The sequence below is a fragment of the Bactrocera neohumeralis genome, unplaced genomic scaffold (assembly GCF_024586455.1).
Source record: "Bactrocera neohumeralis isolate Rockhampton unplaced genomic scaffold, APGP_CSIRO_Bneo_wtdbg2-racon-allhic-juicebox.fasta_v2 cluster09, whole genome shotgun sequence".
Lineage (NCBI taxonomy): Eukaryota > Metazoa > Arthropoda > Insecta > Diptera > Tephritidae > Bactrocera > Bactrocera neohumeralis.
The window spans coordinates 920,060-947,156 of NW_026089622.1; the positions used below are offsets into that span (position 1 = coordinate 920,060).

Below are 27,097 nucleotides of genomic sequence, written 5' to 3' on the forward strand. Positions count from 1 at the left end.
CATGACTGTGGGGTTTACCCGATAATGTTTGGGTTATCATTATAGTCAAACATAAGGACCAAAACATGTTTGTATGCATTTGCATTATGAATACAATATTTGTAAAATGTAATCTTATTTTCTATTGAATGCAAACAAACATGACTGTGGGGTTTACCCGATAATGTTTGGGTTATCATTATAGTCAAACATAAGGACCAAAACATGTTTGTATACATTTGCATTATGTTCTTTATCTCTACTTGTTATCTTATATTTTTTGTAATGTTTACTTGTTTTTCTTTAATCTTTTATTTTGTCCAATTTATAGTATTTTGTTGTGTGGTGTCTGGTTGGGATGATAGTGTACACATAACTCGCGCGCCTTTTTATATTTCTGATAAATGATAATATTTTGATTTGAAATTGATTTGTACTTGCATACATATCTGCAGGATAGATGCGTATGAAAGTTTGAAATGATAAGAGGTGTGATTTACATACATACATGTATTATTATTGTAATATATTATGATTTTAGGATATTACGATAATATTTCATATATATAGCATATACATATGTACATATAAGTATGTACATGCATACGAAATTATATAATATTATCAAAGATAAGAAATATTTGAAAAGGTAGCTTTAATTTGCATATTTATAATAATATTATCACTTTTGCATGAATTCCAAAAATTTGCAAAATGATATTCTTATTAAATGATATGATTGCATGTAAACGTATAAAAATATAAGCCAAGAGGCCAACATGCGTCTTTAAAAGCAGTGTATATTTCTGAGCATAATTTTCATTGAATTCTCAGCTCTGTTCACTCATTTCTGTTAAAATTTCTCCTGCCGAGCCAAAAGTGGTGAAATCCACTAATAGGATTTCGTTAGCTCTTGAGAGTTCACACGCTTGTCCGTAGTTGAACCTTCTCTATATTATACATTCTCTGCAACCTGTCGTAAAGCATCGTCAAATCGTAAAATTATAAATTTTTTCACTTGTTTTTTTATAATTTTACGATGCTTTACGACAGGTTGTGAATTGCTCAAGAAAGACAATTACATAAAAGTCAGGTGATATAATTTATTCCCGAACGGACAGACGGAATAAAAGTGCCAATAAATATAACAAACAAACTGGACAGCATTCGAAGACAGGCTACAGCATGTACGGCAGTATTATAATATTATTTACAATTTACTACTCTTTTGCAGATTGAGTGGCTGACCTCAGTAATAGAAAATTTGTTTTGACTGAGGCAGACATAGTTAGGGTTTTCAGAAGTCTCACAAGGTTATAAGTTATAACGAATCGAAAACATAGCATTCATATTCTTGTCAGTAAAACATAGGCTTTAAAATCACAATTAATACCCACAAACTACAGGGCACAACGTTCATTAAATTATAAAATTCGTCACAGGGGCACCAGACCAAGACGATTTAATAGAAATAAAAACAGGTTTAAGTTACTTAATCGAAAACAATAACAAACAAAGAAAGATTAACTCTCAGTTTGAAAAACTATTAGAAAAATTAGATCCGAAATCCGTTGTAGAAGAATTTGTAATCAGAGAAGTTTACAAAGAGTTAGAGGCAATTACAAATACAATTCATTTTGATAGAAATGGAAATTTTTACTCTGGAACTTCAAACTTTAACAATATTCACGAATTGATTTCAAATGAAATTATTGATGTCCCTGTCATAAATATATTAGAATATTCGGATATCCACGTTTGTATGTACACGTATGCGATAATCACAATATATGTATACATACCCTATAATTAATAATAAATGTAATTATACAATTTAATTCTGTTAGCCTACAAACATGGAAAATCACAAATTGAAAGAAAAATAGCAAAATGTGAAAATAAATTTATAAGAGTATCTAAGTGTAAAAGTAATGTAATTGCAAAATAATTGTATCATCCCTTTACTAAATAAGGACAAAGCATATTACATATAATATTCTTCAAGAAAACAATGTGCCATTATTAAAATTAGGTCACGGCCAAAATATATACACTCTTTTTTTACCCGGTTTATTTTTACACGGATTTTAAGTTACACGATGAAAAAAAAAATTGTAAAAAAATTGTAATGTAGTACGGTTTCAAAATTACTGGCTTGTAATTATGTTTGTTTTTACATTTGGCACCATTGCTGAAATGAACATATAGTATATGTACATCGGAGTATCTGGGAAATCCCCTTATTCGAAAGTTCAAATTTGGTTCGCATGATATTTACATAAAATATTGCTTAATTAAAGAGCTTAAAGTTTATTAGCTCGCAATATTTTATCAATTGTTGGTGCTATCAATTAGATTTCAACATTTCTGTCCTTAATAAGTGAAAAAAGGTATTTTATCTACAAATTTTTAGTTAAGCTTTAAAAATAAAATTTTTGCCCTTACTACATTTAACAAAATGTTAAAAATTTCAAAGATTCGTAAAAGGCAAGCCATTTCTTTGGAAATAAAATTAAAAATTTCTGACTCTCTGGCAAGAGGTGAAGGTTCAACATCTGTGGGCAAGGATTTCGGCTTAAACGAAGCTACTACGTATATCAGGATCATGAATGATAATGAAATATGGAAATCTGTCATCAGTACATCAAAACATAGTTCCAAAACAACGTCATGTATTAGAAATGAAGTGTTAGTAAAAACGGAAAAAATCTGTAGTGTTTTGGATTGAAGATGTATTGCAAAGCAGAATACCTGTAGATGGAAATACTTTAAAGCCGAAGTCACTACGAATTTATAAGCAACTGCAGATACTGGAGCCATCAACAAGTCGTCAAGATAAGGGAAAATAATTTCTTACTAGTGATGGATGGCTAACATGGTTTCTTAAAATAAACGCATTTTAAAATTTCCAGCAAAACTAGCCAAAATAATTGAAGATGGGGGATATGTCCCCGAACAAATTTTCAATGCCGATGAAACGGGTTTGTTCTGGTAAAAACTGCCTTCCAGAACTTTCATAACAAAATCCGAAAGCAAATAAAAAAGTCTGGATGACAGCAGGTCTATTTGCGGAATGGTTTGAAGAATGCTTTGTTTCTGAAGTTAAAATATATATGGAACAGCAATGTCTTGACATTAAAGTGCTTTTGCTCATAGATAATGCGCCAAGTCATCCAGATTTAGAGCTTCCAAATGTTCAAGTAATATTTTTGCCACTTCCTTGATTCAACCATTAGATCAGGATATAATTGCAACGTTTAAGCTTTATTATATTCAACGAGCATTCGAACATATTTTAGATGTAATAGAGAAGGACAACCTTACGATCGTTGATGCATGGACAAAATGTTTTATTTTGGATTGAATTTCATATGCTTCAATGTTCAAAGAAAGTTAAGGGTATCAACATTCCTGCTGGAAAGTTGGCCAGAATGCGTCAAGAGCGGTCGATGGAGACTTCTGAAATTATAGCCTTGGCACACTAAATCGGAGGAGAAGGGTTCGAGGACCTATAATTTGAAGATGACGAATTAATGATAGATAAACCTCTAGATGATGATTGAATAAATAACATATGACGGCAAAACTGGGAACCATTATAGCTATAACGACAATGAGACCGAAATATTGCAACTAACTGCTAGTTTAATTGATGATGGTCTAACATTTGGTAAAAGTATGGTGAATCACTTCTTAAAAAATGATTCTAATATGGAGCGCGTTCGTCTCAAATAAGTGGCGAGGAATAATTAAGTAGCGTAAATATTTTTTCGGTATTTCTATTCCAAGTTTTCTGTTCTTAATTCTGGATTAGCAAATTTCTTTCGTTCTTTGATTGCTCCACCAATTTTTCACCTGTATGAAATATGTATTTTAAGTTTAAATGCTCAATAAAATGCCATATGAACATACAATTTGTATGCATATCCGAAATTTGATAGTTTTGAACATTTTTTACACCATTTTTCGAAGTAAATATAGTTCTTTATTTCTCTTACATGGTTTTTAGATGACATGGAACGTATACCCCATTTTACTATAGGAAACGTCTCTTTTTTACACAGTTTGTTTTTTTCTTTAGAAGAGTTGGGTGTATCAGAATCCAAAACGAATTATCAATTTTCTAATATAAAATAAATGTACAAATAGCTAATTCCTGTTGAGGAACGCCCTTTACAATTTTTAAGCTATGCTATTCTTTTAGTTATAATATTAGGATTATTTGTATACGCACAGTGGCACCGCTCCATACATTTCTTGGAAAAAAATAGGAGTAGTGGTCATACAACAATGAAACTTTGCAGAAATACTTCTCTGGACTAAACTAAGAAATTTTGAAAAAATCTTGGAAAACCGCCTACTGCCACACCCACCTCCCATATAACTGCAATTGCCAAAATTGTTATTTTTGGACCTAGGGACTTGAAATTCGGGACACTTCTTAATTGAGTTCTACTGATGAAAAAAAATTAAACTTAAACGCAAGTGACGTTATTTATACCTTTACCTTGATAAAAATCCAATATAATTTGCAATGTTGAATTTGTTTAAATGAGTTAAGCATCCACCCCCTCTACCCGGTAAAACAGGCGCATCCTAATACAACAGCGCAATTCCCCACAACTAATAACACCACTCAACACAACTCACCATACTTCTACATTATTCAACCCATTCAACCAAAAGGATGAACAAAAGGGAAAGGGACACAATTCGTTGACACACAGCGCCGCGTCGACACCTGTCGCCATCACATACATTTCGGTACACATCTTATGAACAGCACTTCAACTTTCAGTTTGTGACACCCATCCCACGCATTTAAGTTGTAATAAAAACGTTCGACATCGTCTCCACCCATCTCCGCCGCGCTAAAGCTGTATACTTGGATCGCCTCCTATCCTGGGCGCAACGCTCAGCTTTTAATTCTAAAACAGCCGGATGCTGTCTCACTAATTCTCCGGATTATGCGTTCGACCATGATCCGAAGCAACTCGATCGCCAGCACCGGCATCATATTTATTAACTTGTAAAATACAAACTTAACGCTTTAAATAAAATTGTTAAATACAAACCTAAAATTCAGATATTTTCATTTCAATCAAAGCAGTGGTGTGTGTTCCCCAATAAATTGGGTATATATTTAATCAGAATTGAATATGTAACCGGCGAAAAATTGTGTTAGTTTTTATTTGTAATATTATGCAAGCACCATATCTTTAACAATGGGATCTAGTTCTAAGGAAATTTTGTTCGAATGACGCTTTAAGCTACTTATGTAAGGATCCGAAGTTATAAGAAGTCTGTTGAAGACATCAGTATTTGTGGAAATTAAAATCGATGTTACCAAAAGGGACGGTAATTGGCGGTTGTTTTTTTTTATTGAAAGTACAGACTCGGAACTTTCATTTTTTTATAGTAAGAGGGCTAAGCAAGGCAAAGCACATAAAGTTTTTTCCCATCAAAAAATGAAAAGTTGATATTTTTTGAAAAATTATAAAAATTAGCTTACTTTGCCAATTTCAATAAATTTTTTTTTTATAAATAAGTAGGTTTTCACTAAAAAACAAAAGAAAAGCCATAGCTATAAGCTCAGACACAAAAAAAAAATCTTTATTAGGACAATAATTTTAATCTGATTTTATTGAATAACTTTTCATCTACTTCTGTTAGTTTTTTTAACTATAAAATTTCACTTTTTATAAAAAACCTTGTTGAATTTTTCTTATCCAAATATTTCTTTACAAAACAAAACCATTAAAGTTTTGAAATTGGAAAGTGGAAAAATCCTATTTTTTCCGCCAAAATGCCACTGTGATACGCCTCAGTAAAGGCATGTAAATGTTACCAGATTAAACAAGAAGCCAACAAACGACGAGCTTTCGAGCAGGTATATGAAATGAGGACATTTTATTTTTACAGAGGGGAGAGTTAAGAAAGATAACATTCCTTATCATACCCACGAACCCAATTACATATACATTATCAACAAATCCTTATCAGCTTAAAATAAGAACACAACAGAACAGAATGTTCTGTCAATAGTACAAATAGTTGTAAGTAAACCTAATATCCTTTAGTCTTAGTATTGACATCAAACGTGAAGGTGGAGATATTAAACTCAACAAATAGATAAAATAATAAACACAATATTATTATTATTTAACTTCCGCGAGTTACGTAGCCTAACATGACAGTCTGGCAACTATCCCTCCACCAACGCCATTACGATATATAAAACATATGTATGTACGATATTAAGGTCTCGTTAAGCATAATAAGAATATTATATGTCAGTCTTAAGATTCATTCCACTAATAAATGTTGTGTATACATAAGTATATAACACTAACATAACTGGCGCAGTCGCTCCCCAAAAAAAGAAAGACGAACCTACCTGTACCCAAAAGTTAATAAAGTTAATCGGTGGAACTATGAAAAACAATAATATTTCGTGAAGTTAAATAAAAATCTAGAAAAGTTGATCTAAAATTAAAAAATGAAAAAGGAAAGCTAAATTTCATTATATCAAAACTCTGTTAAATATTAACTTAACTACATAACCTAAAAGAACTACATAACTAAGGTCGAAATCTACAAATTATATATATTTTTTTTAAGTGAAAAACTGTATTTAACATTCATTGTTCAGTACCGGACTCCGAAATTCCAAAAATTAAAATAAAATAAGTGAAATAAAACAGTTTCTAAATTACATAATTTGGCAAATCACATTTTTTTATTCTACAATTCAAAAAACTAATATCATATTGAAATAAAATAAGAGACTAAACGCAAAATCTGTAAACTAAAGAAGGTAAAATCAACAAGATATACAAACTCAAAATTGACAATTCGGTAACCTGCAAATTAATCACGGCAATCCATAGTTATATACATGTGTATGCAAAAACGATATGCTCTGAACTATTAAAAAGTGAACTATTAAAAATACATCACAAATACTTTTTTGATATAAAAAAATAAAAATATTTTAAAAAAATTATCGTCGCTAATGTGCAAAACAAAATTTAACATATAATACATGCCACGTTGTAACATAACCTTCATGTCACCACATGGTAGCAAACCGTAAGGTCACCTTTAAAAAGAAGTATATAACAACAATTTTGCGATCGGATGATCAACTCCAACAATCCAATTAGTAACTTCAAATAGCGGCATTTGGCAACTCCAACAATCCAATTAGTAACTTCGAATAGCGGTACTTGACAATGACAACTAATCCAATTAGTTCCAGTGAGAACCAACCGGCAATGGCAACTCACCCAAATAGTTCCAGTGAGAAACGACCAGCATTGCAGCTGTCAGTGAGCGACATTGTGAAAGATTCACACAGAGTCCACGGCATATATGCCCTCTCTTCGTTTTTAAGAGAAGTCGACGCCGTACTGGCAATGCTGTATGCAGATCCAACAGCATACGAATATGTATACCGAAGGGTAATTCTAAATAAAATTCAAGGTAAGGCATTACATGCAATTCGTACTGTATCGTCAGATGCCAACTGGAGCGAAATCAAAGCAACTCTAATCAGAACTTTCGGCATCAAGGAGACATACCATCAACTTTACCAGCAAGCGTTTGCTCTTCGACATACTAGCATTAGAATTTATTTTGAATTATTAATAAATATATTATACAAATTAAACGAAAAATTTGAATACGATGTAAGTAAACCAATAGAGTTTAGTCCTCTAAATAATGAAAAAATCATTTTAAGAACATTTTTGAATAATATAGATGCTAATTTGGCTTCGATAATTATAAATAGGAATATAAATTCCTTATCAGAGGCTTATAATTTATTAGAAACCGAAGGTTTAATTCGTAATCAGAATAAGTGTAATAGTACAAATTTCAATGATGATTACTATAACTATGCAAAACAAAGTAGACATACTGATTCAAGTTACAATTATAACAGAGATCAACAAGAATATAAAATAAATCAACAATATTTGAGAAATTATAATAAAAATTTTCGGAAATTATTCAAGTCAAATTAATAATAAATTTCGGTTTCAAAATTCCAATCAATGCAATAGCCCAAATTTTAGAAGAAGTGAGCTTATGAATTCAGATTACGCAAAAGTTGATGAAATTGATAAAAACCAAGTTTCAAATTTTCATGTTACAGCCTCAAGGGAACATTACCCATAATAGAGCTTCACATAGAAAATAATATTGTTTTATGTTTAGCAGATACTGGCTCAACTACTTCACTTCTAAATGAAAAAATACTACCTTACTACAAAAGAATTCCACTTCAAGTTCCATTAAAATTTAAATCTTTAAATAGTGAAACTAAAATTAATTTTGAGATTATTACCAATTTACCAAAAGAATTTAAAAAAGATGCCACAATGTCATGGAAGTTAACCAGCTTTGAGGGAAAAACTTTTGATGCAATTCTAGGACAAAATATTTTAAAACCACTAAAGGCAATTATTAATATGGACAAAGAAAGTATTACTATAAATAATATCGAAATTAAATTTGTGAAAGATTATCCATATAGTAAAATAAACGAGTTTCATTATTTGAATACAATCAATATAAATGATAAAGTTTTACAAAATTTATATAAGCTTTTAAATACAGAAGAAAAAAGCGCTCTAAACAAAATACTCAATAATTATCAAGATTTAATTTACACAGACGGTCAGCAGTTAAGCTACACTAACATTACAAAACACGAAATTAAAACAACTACCGACAGACCAATTTACACAAAAGCTTATAGATATCCTCAAATACACGAAAACGAGGTAAGTGCACAAATTAGAGATATGCTGAAACAAGGCATTATAAAAGAAAGTAACTCTCCTTATAATAGCCCCTTATGGATCGTACCAAAGAAGACAGACATAACTGGCGAGAAGAAATGGAGAATAGTAGTGGATTATCGCAAATTAAATGAAATTACAACGGACGACAAATTTCCAATACCGAACATTGACAATATACTAGAAAAACATGGACGAGCATAGTACTTCTCGACGATAGATTTAGCAAAAGGATTTCACCAAATCCTAGTCAATAAAGAAGACCAGTTGAAAACTGCTTTTTCTACCCCCTACGGACATTATGAATACGTTCGGATGCCTTTTGGCTTAAAAAATGCTCCAGCAACGTTTCAAAGACTTACTAACAGTGTTTTGAAAGATTTTATTAACAAATTTTGCGTTGTGTATCTGGACGATATACTTATTTTTTTCTACCAGTTTCGACGAACATGTTACAAGTATCAAACAAGTTTTGGCGAAGTTAAGAGAAGCGAAACTAAAAATCCAAATCAATAAATGTAAATTTTTCTCAAAAGAAACCCTATACCTAGGTCACATTTTGACACCTGAAGGCGTTAAACCCAATGCAAATAAAATAAAAACTATTTTAGAACAAAAGATTCCGAAATCCGTTAAACAAATAAAATCATTTCTCAGTATGTGCGGCTATTATCGCAAATTTATTAAAGATTTCGCAAATGTAGCGTACCCGATGGTAAAGTTTCTTAAGAAAGACGCCAAAATAAAAATATAAATGATCCAAATTTTATCAATTCGTTTGAAAAACTAAAGCGAATAATTACAGAAATTCCAGTGCTTAAGTATCCGGATTTTAGCAAACGTTTTGAGTTGGCAACCGATGCCAGCTCCTTCGCAATCGGAGCAGTGTTGCAGCAGGACAAACATCCTGTTTGCTTTGCCAGTCGTACTTTAAACGACCATGAGCGTAATTATTCGGTCACAGAAAAAGAGCTTTTGGCTATTGTCTGGGCTGTCGGATATTTTCGTCCATATTTGTATGGCGTTAAATTTAATATTACGTCCGATCACCAACCGTTAAAATGGTTATATACAAAAACGCAAGGAAAAGATGCTAATCCAAGGCTTTACCGATGGTTAGTAAAACTAAGCGACTACAATCTAAATATCGATTACATTAAGGGAGGAGATAACCATGTAGCAGATTTTTTAAGCAGAATCAATTCTGATAATCATGAAATAAACGTAGGTAATGACAGTTCAAGCTCCTTAAATAATAACGCAAGTAACGATACAACTTCAATGCATTCCCATGCTGATGATAGAAGTAATTACATTGGCATTTTAGACACAGTAGTCAATAGATTTCCTGTTCAAATAATTTTTACAAACATTAAAAGTAAAGAATTTGAAATTATAAATAATAAAAAAAAGATTTACATCACTTTAGAAGATCTTAGTAATAATTTAGAAGAAATTTTAGAACGAAACATCTCAGGTTCAAAAATAGGAATTTACACAGATCTCGACGATAAAAAATACAACATTTTACAACAAAAAATTGTAGATATATACAAAAATAAGCCAAATTTCAAATTTTTCAGATGTTCTTACAACGCAAAAGATATGGCTTCAGAAAACGAAACATTTAGACAAATTCACATGTACCATAAAAATGAAACGGGTCACACTGGTATTAATGAAAACTACGAAGGATTGAAAAAATGTATATATTATCCAGATTTAAAAACTTTGATACAGAAGTATATTAACAATTGCGATACTTGCAATAGAATAAAATACGATCGCAAACCAGTGAAACCTAAGTTCGCAATGACCGAAACCCCAAAGGATAAGAATCAGATCATACATATGGACATTTACACGAATTCAAAATCTAACTTTTTAACATTTATAGATCGTTTCTCAAAATTTGCCACTGCCTACTACCTTGAGGACAGAAATAACCAAACAATAATTGAGAAACTAAGACAATACCAATCACAGAAAGGACATTTTGAAACATTAATTACAGATAACGAATTTAAAAGCGTAAACATTAGGGATTACCTAAGAACAGAAAATATAAAGTTACATCTAACAAAACCAAATAATCATACTGGAAACGCCGACATCGAGAGGTTGCATAATACACTAACTGAAAAAATTAGGATGTTAAATATAGAAAATAATTTATTAGGCATTAAAGACAAAGTAAGCAAATCCATTGAATACTACAATAATTCATACCATTCCATTACAAAAGAAAAACCAATTAATGTGGAATCAGGAAATTGTAATAAAACAAATATATACACAAAAATGATTAATGAAAAGAAAAGGTATTTGAATAAAAGAAATCTGCATAGAGAAAATTATCGAGAATACAGGAATAAAGGCTACATTAAAAATTATAAAAATGTGCGTCATAAAGAACAACCGAAGTTTATATTTAATGAATTGAATAATATACATGCTAAAAATATTAAAAGAAAATATAAATTTCATGACAAATTTAACATACAAGAAATTTCCTAAAACAAAAAAAAAATCAATAAATTGATTACAAACACAAACAGAAAATAATAATTTAATAGATATAAGTATATGTAAAAGCAAAAAAAAAAACTGTACAAAAAAAAAATTAAAAAATGTAATGGATATATGTAAATTTTTGATTTATTTAATTATTAAAAAAAAAATCCGCTTGTATTAAATCTATTAATAATTACTTATGATATTATATCACAACTCATGTAAACTTTAATAATTACTTATGATATTATATCACAATTCATGTAAACTTTAATTTTAACGGGGGGGAAGTTACGTAGTCTAACATGACAGTCTGGCAACTATCCCTCCACCAACGCCATTACGATATATAAAACATATGTATGTACGATATTAAGGTCTCGTTAAGCATAATAAGAATATTATATGTCAGTCTTAAGATTCATTCCACTAATAAATGTTGTATATACATAAGTATATAACACTAACATAACTCGCGCGGACTGGATTCAGTAGAGGGCGTTCCTAGCTAACAAACGAGCGGCTGGTGTGTTGTCTCCAAGCACCTGGAGAGTCAGGACACACATTTTCGCGCGACGTGTTTCTGTGAGTGGTGCAAGCCGAAAATGCAGCGTTCGTTAGAGAAGAGGTAAGCGATTAAATTCTGAGTGCAAGTCGGTAAATCTGCGACAGAGACGTTTGATCAAACAGGCTTACCCAGATGTTGCTTTTGCAAGAAGTGGTGTGTTTCGTTCGCACCGTGCTTGGAGACCTGCGACTTCGACAAACTCCGGCAATGTTATTCGTGTGCTCAAAGTTTTGAACTCAGACCGTGAGCTTTACGTGGATGTTCTAAAGAGACTAAAACGAAAGATCGGGTCCTTCAAGACATCGCAGCCGATTGGAAGTTGCCCCACGACAACGCTCCGGCTCACACCGCCTTTCTTGTGAATAGCTACCTAACCAAGGCCCACATCCCAATGCTTTCGCAGCCACCCTACAACAACTCATATATGGCCTTACAAACTTTTTTTGTTTCCTTGACTGAAAATGTCAAATGTCGAAAATGAAAGTGGATCCATGCAGCATGCATATAGGCTCTCAAGGCTATTCCGGAGAATGCCTTCCGTGACCCCTTCAATGCTTGAAAACCGCGCGGGCAGCACTGGATCGACGCAGAAGGAGCCTATTTTGAAAGTTTTTAAAGATTTATAATGATTGGTTCAATAAATTTTTTTAAATCGACCCTTTCCTGACAAACCTTGTATACTTGTATATCTCGAGTAGTTTTTTTGGGAGATACAACCGAATGTATTGAAAGGACCGCTGTTTACAACATTTGGTGTATTGAAATAAAAAGAAATGTGCTGTCATTACTTGAACTAGACACCTTGAGATGCATTGCCATGGGTAAACTCATTACCAAACAATGTCCGGTGTGTTTAACGCTAGTACTTACCAACGACAGCTTTACTTCATGACGCTCAAAAGCGCAGCGAATCAAATCAATGGGTTGATCAGCATTCTGAAAAGTCAGGGATTTTTCAGTTCCAATTACCTATTACTAAAGTGAGAAGGCGAACCATCCCTACTCTGGGTTGTTCGTTTGGTTTGGGACCCGCCACGTAAAAAACGCCCCCAAATGAAAAATTATCAACTGCCTCGGATGAGAGACGCCCCTTTTGACGAATTAAGGATTACGATTTGAGGGCATGCCCCTTGCGCCCACGCCCCGAAGGAACAGAAAGACGATGTGACCAAATATGCCTTCTAACAGCGGTTGGAACGCACCGATGAGAGAAGCTTCCGGTAAGATGTCCAAATCGTGCTTGACGACTTTGACGCCAGAGTGGGCAAGGAAGGTACCTTTGGCACAACAGTCGATAAATACAGCCTTCGCGTGGAAACATCCCCAAATGGGTTGAGGCTGATCGACTTCGTCGAGGCCCGGAATATGGTTATCTGTAGTACTGGACTCCAGCATAGAAAAATTCACTAAGCTACGTGGCTGTTTCTGGCTCGAAAATCCTCCAACCAGATCGATCAGACCACTACAGCTGCAAACGAAAACATTGGTTTTCAGAAAAGGCAAAAGAACAGCTGGTACGACGAGGAGTTTCGTGTCACAGCAGAGAGAAAACAGACTGTCTACCTCGCAACGGCAAAAAAAAAGAGACAGGTCGAAATGCGTGAGTATAAAGAGCTTGACAAAGGTGATCTAGTGACCGATGCCCAGAGCATACTGAAATTGTGGAGAGAACACTTCTCAAGCCTGGTGAATGGCAATGAAAAAATAACGCCAGGAGAAGGCAAACCCGATTCCGCAATTGATGACGATGGAGCAGACTTTCCATTGCCCGACCATGAAGAAGTTCGAATAGCTATTACCAACAAAGCGGCAAAAGCCGGCGGAGCTATTCAAACACGGCGGCGAAGAACTAATATGGAGCATTTGTCAGCTTCTTTGTAAAATATGGTCGGGCGAAAGCATGCCCAACGAATGGAGTTTAAGTGTTCTCTGCCCAATCCACAAAAAGATAGACCCCACAATCTGCGCTAAATACAGTGGGATAAGTCTTCTAAACATCGCATATAAGGTTCTATCGAGCGTATTGTGTGAAAAATTAAAGCCCAGTGTCAACAAAGTGATTATACCTTATCAGTGTGGCTTTAGACCTGGAAAACCAACAACCGACCAGATATTCACCATGCGCCAAATCTTGGAAAAGACCTGTGAAAAGAGAATCGACACGCATCACCTCTTTGTCAATTTCAAAGCTGCTTTTGACATGACGTAAAGGATCTACTTTAATGCCGCGATGTCTGAATTTAGTATCCCCGCAAAACTAATATGGCTGTGTAAGCTGACGTTGAGCACACCAAAAGTTCCGTCAGGATCGGAAAGGACTTCTCCAAGCCGTTCGATACCAAACGAGGTTTCAGACAAGGCGACTCTCTATCTTACGACTTCTTCAATCTGCTGCTGGAGAAAATAATTTGAGCTGCAGAACTTAATCGAGCAGGTACAACCTTTTATAAGAGTGTACAGCTGCTGGCATATGCTGATGATATTGATATCATCGGCCTCAACACCCGCGCCGTTAGTTCTGCTTTTTCCAGAATGGATAAGGAAGCGAAGCACTATTAATCACTAGGTGGACGAGTGCAGGACGAAATATCTCCTGTCATTAAACAAACAGTCGTCGCACTCGCGACTTGGCTCGCAAGTCACTGTTGACAGTCATAACTTTGAAGACGTAGATAATTTCGTTTGTCGTGGAACCAGCATTAACATTTACACAACGTAAGCCTCGAATTCTAACGCAGAATATCTCTTGCCAACAGGTGCTACTTCGGGCTAGTTTGGATTGAGAAGTAAAGTCCTCTCAGGACGAATAAACACAAAATTCTATAAGTTATTATTCCTGTCCTACTATATGGTGCAGAGGCGGGGACGATTCCAGCATCTGATAAGTCGACGTTACGAGATTTCAAAAGAAAGATTCTGCGAAAGATTTATGGTCCGAAAATACTCCAACTCTGAAAGTATTCGACGAAGTACCCGCCAGGGGAAGCTGAGGAAGAGGAAGACCTCCATTCCGTTAGGAAGACCAGGTGGAGAAGGACCTGGCTTCGCTTGAAATTTCCAATTGGCGCCACATTTCAAAAAGAAGAAACGACGCGTTGTTGTTAACTTGATTATAACTGTATAAGCGGTGTATAAAGAAGTTAAGTAAAAAATTGAAAAAAAGTCCAAAAGGGACTTGACAAGACCAGTCAGCAATATATTCTAGGAAGTGGCAGTATTGTAAAGGCCTGCTTTTTCTTAAAGACATTCTGTCTCCAAAAGAAACATACTGAAATTTGTCAACGCTGCTGAAATATTCTATAATTGAAGCAGATAATGACATTTCAAGTAAACGATATCGAACTAACATCAGCTGAAATACGATCTTCCACAAGACTTCGGGTGGAGGAAATTGATTCCAGCAAGTTCCGCAGTTATCATTTAAACTGTTTATACTATATATATATACTCTATATCTCCCTCGATTAGTTTTTATTATTACTTTGTTGATTTTAATATTATGTGCGAGGTACACATTTGTACATTGCTGGGAAGTTCTAACTATAGTTTATTAAAATATCTTACCAGTCGACTTCCTTTTTTATTTTTATCATCCTCTTCAGACATTATTTCATAATTCACATCAAAAAACGAAGATATATTGCGAAAAATACCATCTTTAGAAATATTTAAAGCGGAATCTTGAAATAGTAGATTATCGCCTTCGTTTTGAGAAATATCAAAGAGTTCAAAAGATTTTCCACCGGCTTTAGTAGTAACCTGAAAATCAGTATTCAAGTTTTAATTATTTTTCTTATTTATTATTTTTGGGACCGATTTCTTATATATATATATTATATAGATAATATTGTCATGTTGGAAGTTTTCTTTGGCACATTAAATATTTTCAACTTATCATAAGTTGTTTTATTAATAATTTGTTTTAGTTAGGGTTTTCACAAGTCTCATAATGTTATAAGTTATAACGATTCGAAAACATAGCATTGAGAATTGTAAATGTGTGAACTCATTTTTGTATGAAATCCAACATCAATTTTTTTAAACAAGTGTAAAAATTTATAATTTTACGATTTTACGATGCTTTACGACGGGTTGTGAGAACCCCAAATATATTGATATTTCATCATCACTATATGAAAAGAAATCGGTAAGGGGGAAAATAATAAAAGTACGTTATTTTGTCACCTTCATTTTTAAACATTGTAAAATCATGCATTCCCCACTAATTACGAAATGCACATAACTAATGTGACCTTTATCTTCATAATATATTGTTTCCAGTGGATCAAACTGACGAATAAGGCCTAATTTGCACGCTGCAATAATCTAAGAAAGTGTCAAATGTGTAATTAGTATTGTAGTAAACTAGTAATAAATAATGGGTTGTCAAAAAAGTCTTGCGGTATTTTTATTGAATTATTGAAATATTTTTATAATGAATTTTTGATGACTCATGCCCAGCTCTTGACCGATGCTACGGCTGCTACTATGCCGGTCTCTTTCGACCAATTCAGCGATTTTATCGCAATTTTCGACGACAGGCCTTCCGGAGCGTGGCGCATCTTCGACCACCTCTACACCAGAACGAAAACGTTGAAACCATCGTTGTGCAGTGGAAATGGAAACTGTATCGGGTCCATAAACTGCACAAATTTTATTGGCGGCTTGAGATGCATTTTTGCCTTTATCGTAGTAGTACTGTAAAATATGCCGTATTTTCTCTTTATTTTGCTCCATGTTTGCGACGCTATAACTCACGAACGACTTAAAAGAAACGACAATCAATCGAACACGTGTTAGCGCGTGAAATGAGCTTTCCAAAAAGGTATAGCATGACCCGATGCGACGAATAAAACTAGAACTACACGCTTTCAGCGCCAACTAGAGAAAATACCGCAAGACTTTTTTGACAACCATTACATTATGCTTACCTGATCATGATTTAAATACTTAAAATACTCCAATGATGAAATGGCTGCCTTCCTTTCCATCCATTGCTTTGCCATCGTCGGCCGCAGAATGGTATTAAAATCGTCCTCATGCAGAACAAGAAGTTCAACTTGATCTAAAAGTTGCATACTTATTTGTTTACGTTAAAGATAATCAATGTAATTTGAAAGGTCATAGTAATATGTTGACGGCGAAATACGTTAAGATATGTACATATGTACATATATTAGAAATAAATAATCAAATATTAAAAAGGCGAGGCTAAGCAAGAATGGTTACCCCTTTGTATAGTTGTATAGTATAGTGCATATGGTTACAATAGGTACATCTGTATCAGCAAGACATAACCCTCTAACTTTAATATGTTAAATTCTGAAAGCGATGCAGCACAATTAACAACCTTTAAGTTGTCATTCGTTAATGTCTACAAACATTTTTTGTCCTGCTCTTACAACATAGTGTGTAGAATATAATCGTTTTTCTTTTAGTTTCCTTGTTTACGATATAGAACAGAGTAAACTATTTACGTTCTTAGTTTTACAATATTTCAAATCGAATAAAAAGGCAATTGATTAAAATAATGTTAGTCAAATTACGGTTTTTTCTCAGACGAAAAAATAATCACTGCATTATATAAGAGTGTATCTTCTGCTATATGCTTTCATGACTTCTAAAAAAATTCATATTTAAACAAATTGAAAAAATATTAAGCTTATATCTACAATTTCCTGAGTGTACAGTGTTATCAATGTAGAAAACAAAAGCAGAATAGCGAGGGATATGTACTTCCTAAACTTTTCCTAAGTACTTGCTATCAATACTTAAGGCAAAACTGATAATAGAAACGAGCTATCGTAAAAAATATATTAACTCGAGGCTTTATTTCGCGTATTTCAATTAAACAATTCATTTTAGTAAAAATCTTTATTTTCAACTTGAAAACTTTTTTCTTTCAATAAGCATTTGAAAGAAGTTAATTCTGTACTAAGGTGGTCACTACTACGGAAAATGTAAGCATTCTTAAATTCTACTGATAAAATGGAACATTCTGCGATTACAGAAATAGCTACAATGTTTATACTTTTGCAGCTTGTTGTAAATTAATAAATGAGTTATATTCACCTAAATGTTGTTTGAAACATCTAAAACTAATCGAAATATGCTTTTAAATTTCCTCATTCTCAGTATACCATACACATAAATCAAGCACTAATTATAGTGTCGGAGAACACTTATGCACAAATAGTTTCTATAGGGTATGACATCTCACGTCTAAAAATCAGATCGAAACTTTTTAATCCTCTATATAATATACAATTCACACATTTTCCGCAGTCCACCAATTACCAGAGCTCCTTTATGCTGTAAATATTGGTCAATGTGTGAGATATGTATCTTATTATTATCTTATAATTAAATAACAATAGTAACACCAAAAGTTATTGTAAACAGTTCGGATCATTATCTAACTTCAATATAAGCTATGTATATAGTGAGTTCCGACTTTCCAGCTGACATAAAACCGTTTATTTTGGTACAAATTTGTGATATTTGATATGGTTCTTAAACATAATGTGCTTCAGCACTGAAAATTAAAAAAACCAGTAACTTAAATCAGTACTAAATCTTTATTTACTGATTGACTTTTTCCTCTAACAACCATTAGAATAAATTTCATCCATTTTCTTGAGTTTAAATCTTCTTCTTCTTCTTTACTGGCGTAGATAGCGCTTACGCGATTATATCCGAGTTAACAACAGCGCGACAGTCATTTCTTTTTTTCGCAGCCAATTGGAAATTTCAAGCGGTCCTTCTCAACCTGATCTCTCCAACGGAGTGGATATCTTCTTCTTCCTCTGCTTCCCCTGGCGGGTATTGCGTCAAGTACTTTCAGAGCTGGAGTGTTTTCGTCCACCCGTAGGACATGACCTAGCCGGCGCAGCCGCTATCTTTTAATTCGCTGAACTATGTCAAGGCGTCGTATATCTCATACAGCTTATCATTCCATCGAATGCGATATTCGCCGTAGCCAACGCGCAACCTTTCGAAAACTCGTAACGTCGACGTTTATATCACATCAGCATTATATCAGTCGATATGTGGTTATGGTTTGACGGCATAAACGGGCATTATTTTTCAATAGCGAGCGAAATTGCCGTCAGGATCATGCGATAGATTATTTTCTCCAGGTGCTATGGTATAACAAAGGTTTAGGCCAATTAATCAGCAACGCTCGAAGAACTTAAACGCAACATTTAGCGCATTATAGCCGAATTTCTAACCGAAATTTTGCACCGGGGGTTAACTTGTGCAGATATGCTAATGAAACCGTAGTAGCCATTTGGCTAACATTTTGACATAAGAATATTTGCATAATTTCATATTTAGGATAACAACCATAATAATATTAGTATATAGAAGACGGCGGAAGTGGTTATTACAGGATAAATGAACGTCCCTAATAAGTACGAATGTGACTGACATTTCCATTTAAGTTATTGAATAATTTTTTATTCCTAATTTGTATTCAGTGCTTTATATGTCGCCTATGTATGTGTACCCTTCTACAGTTACACAAAAACTCAAAGGTTGAGCCAATAAATTCAACAAAGGCCAAACTCATTTATTTGTAAGCCTAAAGCCGTTAAATCATGAAGAGTGAGCTAAAATTTTGGTGGTGAGTCTAAAATAAAAATGAACACCAAATATTGTGTTTACATCTAACTATTTCCCACACATTTAGCCCTTGTGTGGAAAATGTTTTTTAATTTTTATATTGTGTATTAGCTGTAGCGAAAGTCAACTTTGAAATTTTGCGTATATGTTTCGTACGATGCGTTGATACTTCAACACGCATTATCTTAAGAATACAAGAATTTTAAAATTTTTATTAGGTAAGATTTAGCTGAATTATATAAATTAACACAAAAAATATTTATTTCAACATTTCATTATCAATATCAATATCTCAAAATTTTATCATTATTTAAGTTCACCAAATGAAATAAAGAAATTCGTTAAAGCTAATATCCGCCCCAACTCACGGAATTTATCGGTATTTCAGCTGATCACTGAATATAAATAAACATCCACTTCAACCCTCAATCGACCGATATCAAATACCTTTGATATGCAAGTTCTGCTAAACTCTGCCACCAATAATTCCGGCGCCAATGCCGTTTACCCGCTGCCTTTGGGTATTTTTAAGAAACTATTGTCAGTCACAAGTTTGTACTCAATGAAGAGAAATGGAATTTTGAGAAGAATTTGTTAGAATTTAAGTGAATTAAAAATTAAGTTTTAAATTAAAAAAATTAATTTCGATTTCGGGAGTGAAAAAAATAAAAAAAAAATAAAATATTTGAAAAGTTAAATATTTATGGTAAAGAAAAATATTTAAAGAAATTTTTTGCGCAAAACTAAAGTAGAGTGTCACCAAGGTAGAATTAGACAAAGTGCCCGATTTTCACTCGGTTGAGTTTTACTCATTGACGAAAAGTTACGATGGAATACTAAAATCATACGAGCATACAGTATTGGAATACCATCTCCAAATTTGGGCTGTATGGAATTAGGATGGGAATCGGAGCAATTAATGACAAAGAGGTATGCCCCTCTATAGCTTTACTCGCGAATTACGAGAAAACTTTTCACGTCTTCTCGACATGAAGGAGCCTACCACCACTCACACATTCACAGGTCAGACCTCTCCTAATACCTAGAACACTGCAAAATCAAATTATGACTCCCAGACAATCAAATAACTTTCTTGGACAGACACAACAAAGGTCATACTTTAATAATCACTTACTCGAACTAAGAGGATTGTTATATAAATCGACAACAATGATTTAGTTGAAACCCATACCAGCCACCAAAATAGTCGAACGATAGAAATTTTAATATCCATACAAATATAGAAATATCAATCAAAGACAGAAAAACAAACAATGACTAATTATGGAGAAATAATTACAGAACAAAAATAAGAGAAAGATTTTGAAACAAGTTAGGAAGTGTCAAGTTCGTAGCGAAAAACAAAGCCAGAGAAATTCTTTCAGATGCTGTCAATCCTTTAAAGAATTAAAAAATGTTGCGAAAAATTAAACATCCATTATTTGAGGAAATACAATAATAAAAAAATTGAACTCAAATTTGGTATATCGTTGGCTTATATTGAATGCGAGAAACCTAGACTTAGTTTTATTGTTACATTTTAGTTCGCGTCAGCTAAAATTATGTTATATTAATAACATCTTTATATGAGATATGAGTGATATATGTATGACACTAAAAGCGCCCACACACGAGCACACAAGTGCGTTCGATCGGTATGTGTGCGCTTGCGGTTTATCGTGTATGGGCTTGTTCGCGTACCGATCCATGTTCGCGAAAATGTTTGATTTTTTACGATCGGTGCGCGAACATGTTTATCGTGTATGGCGTTGTCGGCGCACAAAATCTCATTTTTCTCGTGTCGCCGAACAGTGAAGATCGCGGACAATGGCAAGTGTTAAGGGGAGAGCCTGCTTTCGAGGCTTCAAAAAATCGATTTTTTTGAGGATTTTTTTTGGGAGGGAAAGAAATCATTGATTGAAGAGAAATTTCTAGGCTTTATAGTTATATATTTGAACATCTTTCACAAATTTTTTGGATACGAAATCTTTGATATTCTGTCTTTGGGAAGCAATTACCCGATGCATCTCGCATGTACATTTTTCGGACGGCGGGCAGGATGCAGGTCGCAATTTCTATCGGAAACAAAAAATTCAAAGAGATTAACATTTTTTATTAATTTATCTTCTAGTTAAACTAAGAAAATTCCAAAAAAATGTGTAAAATTTAAAATTTTATTAAAAATTGAATAAATAGTGGCTTCTGATCAAAAGAATTTTACTTTATGCTGTTTAAAAATATGTTAAAACTTGACTTTTCTTAATATTTTTTTTAGTTTAAATATAAGATAATTTTATGTCAATGATAATAAACTTTGCCCTAATTCCATACGACTTTTAGTATTTTTCCTATCCTGCCCGTCAATTAAGAATAATCGTAAAAATTAAAAACCGAGAAATCACGCTTCAAAGTTTTCGCTTTTTGCCTAAACGCTCATACATATACATATTTAGTGTAAGAAAAATAAAAGTTTGAATAACTTATTAACGAAATACAATGAAATAGATAAAAATGCTACATTAGAAATAAATTTCAAGAAATGTTCCGCTTGCCTGTCGCATATGTTAACTCTGTGAAGAACGAACGCAAAATGGATTTGTGTCGTGTATGGGCAAACGAATTCATACCGATCGAACGCACTTGTGTGCTCGTGTATGGGCACTATAAGGCCGCGGCCACGTAGTAAACGACTGAGCGATGAGCGGCTGAGCGACGATTTTGAGCGACGTATGGCTTTTTACTGAGCGACTGTTGTTGAGCGATTAATTGCTAAAATGCCGTTGTCAAGGGCTGTACAGCGTTTATTACTGCTTGAAAATAGATATCATGTTTATAGAATCTTGCTACGTATAAAAAAAAGAAAGTATGGTGTTCATCCTATAAACCAAACAAGATGGAGGTTCGGTGAATTTAATCATTTATATCAAAATCTACGTAAATTTCCAGATAGATTCTTTCAATATCTACGTATGTCTATACAATCTTTTGATATATTGCTTGAAAAAGTTCGTCCTAAATTAACAAAACAAAGGAAAACAATTCATGCAGAGCTGAGGCTTGTTTTGACCTTGAGGTAAGTTAAACATAAATTTCATTTTATTTATTTATTTAAGTTAAACATAATATTACATACATATATACTTTACTGTTTGTTCTGATTATTGGCAAACGATGTCCGGTATTTGTTTAAAATTACATTTTGTATTTCTCCTCTGACTTCTAATTTTTCAATATTGTTAAACTGCCGCATAAATGGCAAGAAAATTTTTAAAAACTGAAGATCATCATCATCTTCTTCCTTCTTTTCTATCTCAGCTTTTAAAATTTCCATTCGCTCCTTTTCAATTTGGAGAAATTCAGATTCAAACTCGCTTGTACTTCCCTTCCTTTTCTTTGTTTTTGGTGGCACATTTGTAGAGCAACTGGTGGAAGCAGAAGTGCTGGTTTCAGGCATATCAACAGTTTTAAAAACAGAGTCTTCTTCACTTAGTAGATCGTTAATCAAAGTCGAATAATTAGGATTGCAACATTGATATTGCTCTGGTTCCAAGAGATTCCCATCCATAGGATCCGGAACAACGCTTCGGAGCTTCGGAGCCCGATTTTGCTGGTTGACTCTTTTGCAGATTTCTCCTGTATGTGTCTCTTAAATTCTTCCACTTTCCTTTTGCTGCTTCTCCTGAAATGTTATTAGTATATTGAATTAAATTATATTACATATTTGCAGGTTTTTAGCTACAGGACATTCGTTTCGCGATTTAGCTTTTGCTTTTCGCATGGGCAGAAGCACAGTCAGATTAATTATTTCAGAAACATGCGAAATAATATGGAAAGAACTTTTGGAGGAGTATATGCCTATACCAACAACAGACCGCCTTAAAACTATCATAAATGATTACTATAGGCGTTGGAAATTTCCGAACTGTTTTGGCAGTATTGATGGCAAACATTGTCAAATTAAGTGTCCGGCAAATTCTGGGTCCCATTATTTTAATTATTTGCACTACTTTTCCGTAGTACTGCAAGGTGTAGCAGATGCTGACAAAAAATTTGTAACTATAGAAGTGGGAGGAAGAGAAAAGCAAAGTGATGGCGGTACTTTTTCTGGATCAACATTATTTCGATTGCTTGAAGCGGATAAATTGAATGTTCCTCTTCCCCAAGCATTGCCAAACTCAAATACTATTTTACCTAATTTTCTGATTGGTGATAAAGCTTATCCACTGAAAACATATTTGTTAAGAACTTTTCCACGTAGGAATTTAAATGCGAAAACAGAAAATTTTAATTATCGACTTTCAATAGCAAGAAAATGCATTGAATGCGCATTTGGAATATTAAGCAGTAAATGGCGGTTTTTGCAAAAAGCCATTGAAACAACACCAAGAATAGCTATTATTTTAATTAAATGTGCTTGTGTACTGCACAATTTTGTGGGGGAGCGCGATGGCGATAGTGATCTTGATTACTTACAAACAACAACAACTATAAACACTATATAAACTATAACGCTCAAACAAATACAGTTGATCGAGAACAACAGCAAAACTTCAACAGAAGCAGCCAAACAGCATTAAATATACGTAATGAATTAACAGAATACTTGTGGCAGTTTGGACATTAAATTCCACTAAAAATTTTAATTTTATCATGTTAATATGTTAACAACCAATTTTTTTATGAATAAAAAAACACTCACCAGAACAACCACATATTTCTCCCAGTTTTTTCCATATGTTGTCAGTGATATTTTTATTTTTGAAGTCTTTGTGGCTATCCTGCCACAAAACTGGGTAGCTTTGCACCTCAGAAATAAGCATTTCAATGTTAAATTTGTCCATTCTCTCTGTTCGCCGCTCAGCAGTCAACTGAAATTTAGAACATGTTTTAATTGTTAAGCGACGTCGCTCAGTCGCAGAGAAATCGCTCATCACTTACTGCGTGGCCACTTCAATGGCATTTCATACATATGTTTTAATTTCGTCGCTCATCGCTCAGCCGCTCAGTGCGTGGCCGCGCACTAACTCGACCTACGAGGCTAAATTTAACATATTGAGTTGATATGGAAAACGTTAACCAGAGGATCGGAAATCATTATTATAAAAAGTTATTGCAATATCTAACCTCATTACAGGTACATTTATCACAATTCAACCAATCCATAGCGTGTGAGTATGTGTATACTGTTGTTTTAATTAAAAGTGAAAAAACTTACAATCAAACTATTTTATTTATAATATATATTTCTTATAATTTACATACAACTTAGTTTATCGTGATGCCATTAGATGTACACGATTTTTTGTTAATCCTTGAGGTGTACAAACAAACAAATTCGATGATTTTTCAACTCTGGAACATGCAACATATAATTGACCGTGAGAGAAACACGGATATTCTAAATCTAAGCCACAAATTGACATGGTTTGGAAAACAATTCTTGATCAAAATTCGGATCTGGAATTTCCGCTGAAATTATATTGTCAATTTCTTCTGCGCGTACTTTATCCACCAACCAAATTAAAATATGCGCATGTGGTAAACCTCGTCTTTGCCATTCAACAGAGTAAAGCCAACAATGTGTTTCACCAAATACCGAGTGATGTGTAATCAAATTTATCAAAGATTTCAATTTTTGTTAGAAGACACGTGCAGTGATATCATGGCGATGCATCGATGTTTGACCTGACAACTTTTAATTACAATTTTTACTTTCATCCCATTTTGGACTACACGTCAATGTGATAAAAAGATCTGGTCGGCCCTATGCATGTACGTAAATCATAGCGTCGTGAATGTATTCTTGCATACTATGACGCGGACTATAAACGTACATATGTATGATGATGGGAGGATATATGCAGTACCGATGTTGTTGATCTCATTTTTGCATCTACGTTACCGATTATGACATCACGCAAATTAATGTACTCTTCAGTACGAACTTTTGCTTGATTAAATTTTATATATCATAATCTCTCACTTTCACTTTTTACATACATATCCACAATGTACTGATGTCTGCATCGGAGAATGTTGTTGCCTTCATTAGCACGAATCATCAACCAATATGCGTAGAAGTTTATAGTTCAAATTAGTATATTTATGAGATAAACAGAAATTATTGACTTAAAAAAGTGTAATCTATAAGTTGCAACGTTTCCAAAATGTCCAAATTTTCTCGTTCCTCCATCTACTCTATATGATTGTAAGCGCACCGAGTATGTGATTGTTGCTCCTCTTTTCCCATAAAATAAATTTGTAAAAATCTCCTTCGTTATGATAAACAATTTTTGTTGCTCCAAATGACGTCATTTGGAAGCATGAATTGAATTTACGAATTTTCCGCAAAAACAATTTCTATTGAAATTGAATTAACAAATTAACCGCGATTTTCTGAGCTAAAATCGCGCTTTTTACTTCCTTTTTTTCTGCAAAAATTAGAAAAAAAACTCTTTCTGATTACTTCGAGAAATATCGGGTGATTTTTTAAGAGCTTGATAACTTTTTAAAAAAAAAAAACGCATAAAATTTGCAAAATCTCATCGGTTCTTTATTTGAAACGTTAGATTGGTTCATGACATTTACTTTTTGAAGATAATTTCATTTAAATGTTGACTCATGTGGTTTCAACAAGATGGCGCTACATGCCACACAGCTCGCGATTCTATGGCCATTTTGAGGGAAAACTTCGGAGAACAATTCATCTCAAGAAATGGACCCGTAAGTTGGCCACCAAGATCATGCGATTTAACGCCTTTAGACTATTTTTTTGTGGGGCTACGTCAAGTCTAAAGTCTACAGAAATAAGCCAGCAACTATTCCAGCTTTGGAAGACAACATTTCCGAAGAAATTCGGGCTATTCCGGCCGAAATGCTCGAAAAAGTTGCCCAAAATTGGACTTTCCGAATGGACCACCTAAGACGCAGCCGCGGTCAACATTTAAATGAAATTATCTTCAAAAAGTAAATGTCATGAACCAATCTAACGTTTCAAATAAAGAACCGATGAGATTTTGCAAATTTTATGCGTTTTTTTTTTTTTAAAAAAGTTATCAAGCTCTTAAAAAATCACCCGATACATCACCTTTAAAACGCATAACAATTTTTTTGTTTCAGATGATCCGGTAACGAGTTATAAAAAACCACTTTTTTTCAAGGCGCTTCTGAAGATTCACCGTCACAGGCTTATTTAAGAATATTTTTCATTGAACATTTTTTTTAATATACTTCAAAAGTTTTATAATAATATGTCATTAATTTGAATAAAAATATGTTACGATGTCGCCGCAAAAAAAAAACACAAATATATCCTTTTTTTGCTTTTAAAACCTTACCCCCTTATGGTATTAGCACAAAGACGTTGAGTGCGTTGCCCAGAATTTTCAATTGCACGTGTACGTGCAACTTGATTTATTAAATTTATATTATCCTCCGACTGTTCTTCGACTGATTTATTAAATATCTATTAACGTCGACCAATATTTCTTGCTTTTTCACGTGGCATTTTTCTGTAAAAATAAGAAACTTAAATATACCCAACGAATATGAGTTACTTATAATAAGAAATATATGTATATTATAATAAGAAATATTTTAT

General features: G+C 33.5%; 2 protein-coding genes across 2 annotated transcripts in view; one reads left to right on the forward strand and one right to left on the reverse strand.

Annotated features, from left to right (window-relative positions):
- The window catches only part of LOC126763901 (uncharacterized), an 86,299-nt gene that overhangs the window by 8,341 nt on the left and 50,861 nt on the right, over positions 1 to 27,097 (reverse strand). Inside the window, exons 5-7 of the mRNA XM_050481665.1 lie at positions 16,803 to 16,936; positions 16,057 to 16,197; positions 15,436 to 15,630 (exon numbers count right to left, since the gene is read on the reverse strand). Of these exons, the coding sequence (XP_050337622.1) occupies positions 15,436 to 15,630; positions 16,057 to 16,197; positions 16,803 to 16,936 (470 nt within the window). The remainder of the gene's footprint in view (positions 1 to 15,435; positions 15,631 to 16,056; positions 16,198 to 16,802; positions 16,937 to 27,097) is intronic.
- LOC126763908 (uncharacterized) lies at positions 21,593 to 24,209 on the forward strand. The gene is made up of 2 exons (XM_050481674.1): positions 21,593 to 22,570; positions 23,225 to 24,209. Exons 1-2 carry the CDS (start codon positions 22,272 to 22,274, stop codon positions 23,997 to 23,999), a joined length of 1,074 nt encoding a protein of 357 aa, XP_050337631.1. The 5' UTR covers positions 21,593 to 22,271; the 3' UTR covers positions 24,000 to 24,209.

Coding starts and splice junctions, on each gene's coding strand:
- LOC126763908 (XM_050481674.1), top strand. CDS start 22,272: ATGCCGTTGTCAAGGGCTGTACAGCGTTTATTACTGCTTGAAAATAGA. Junction 22,571..23,224: donor AGGCTTGTTTTGACCTTGAG/GTAAGTTAAACA, acceptor ACATATTTGCAG/GTTTTTAGCTACAGGACATT.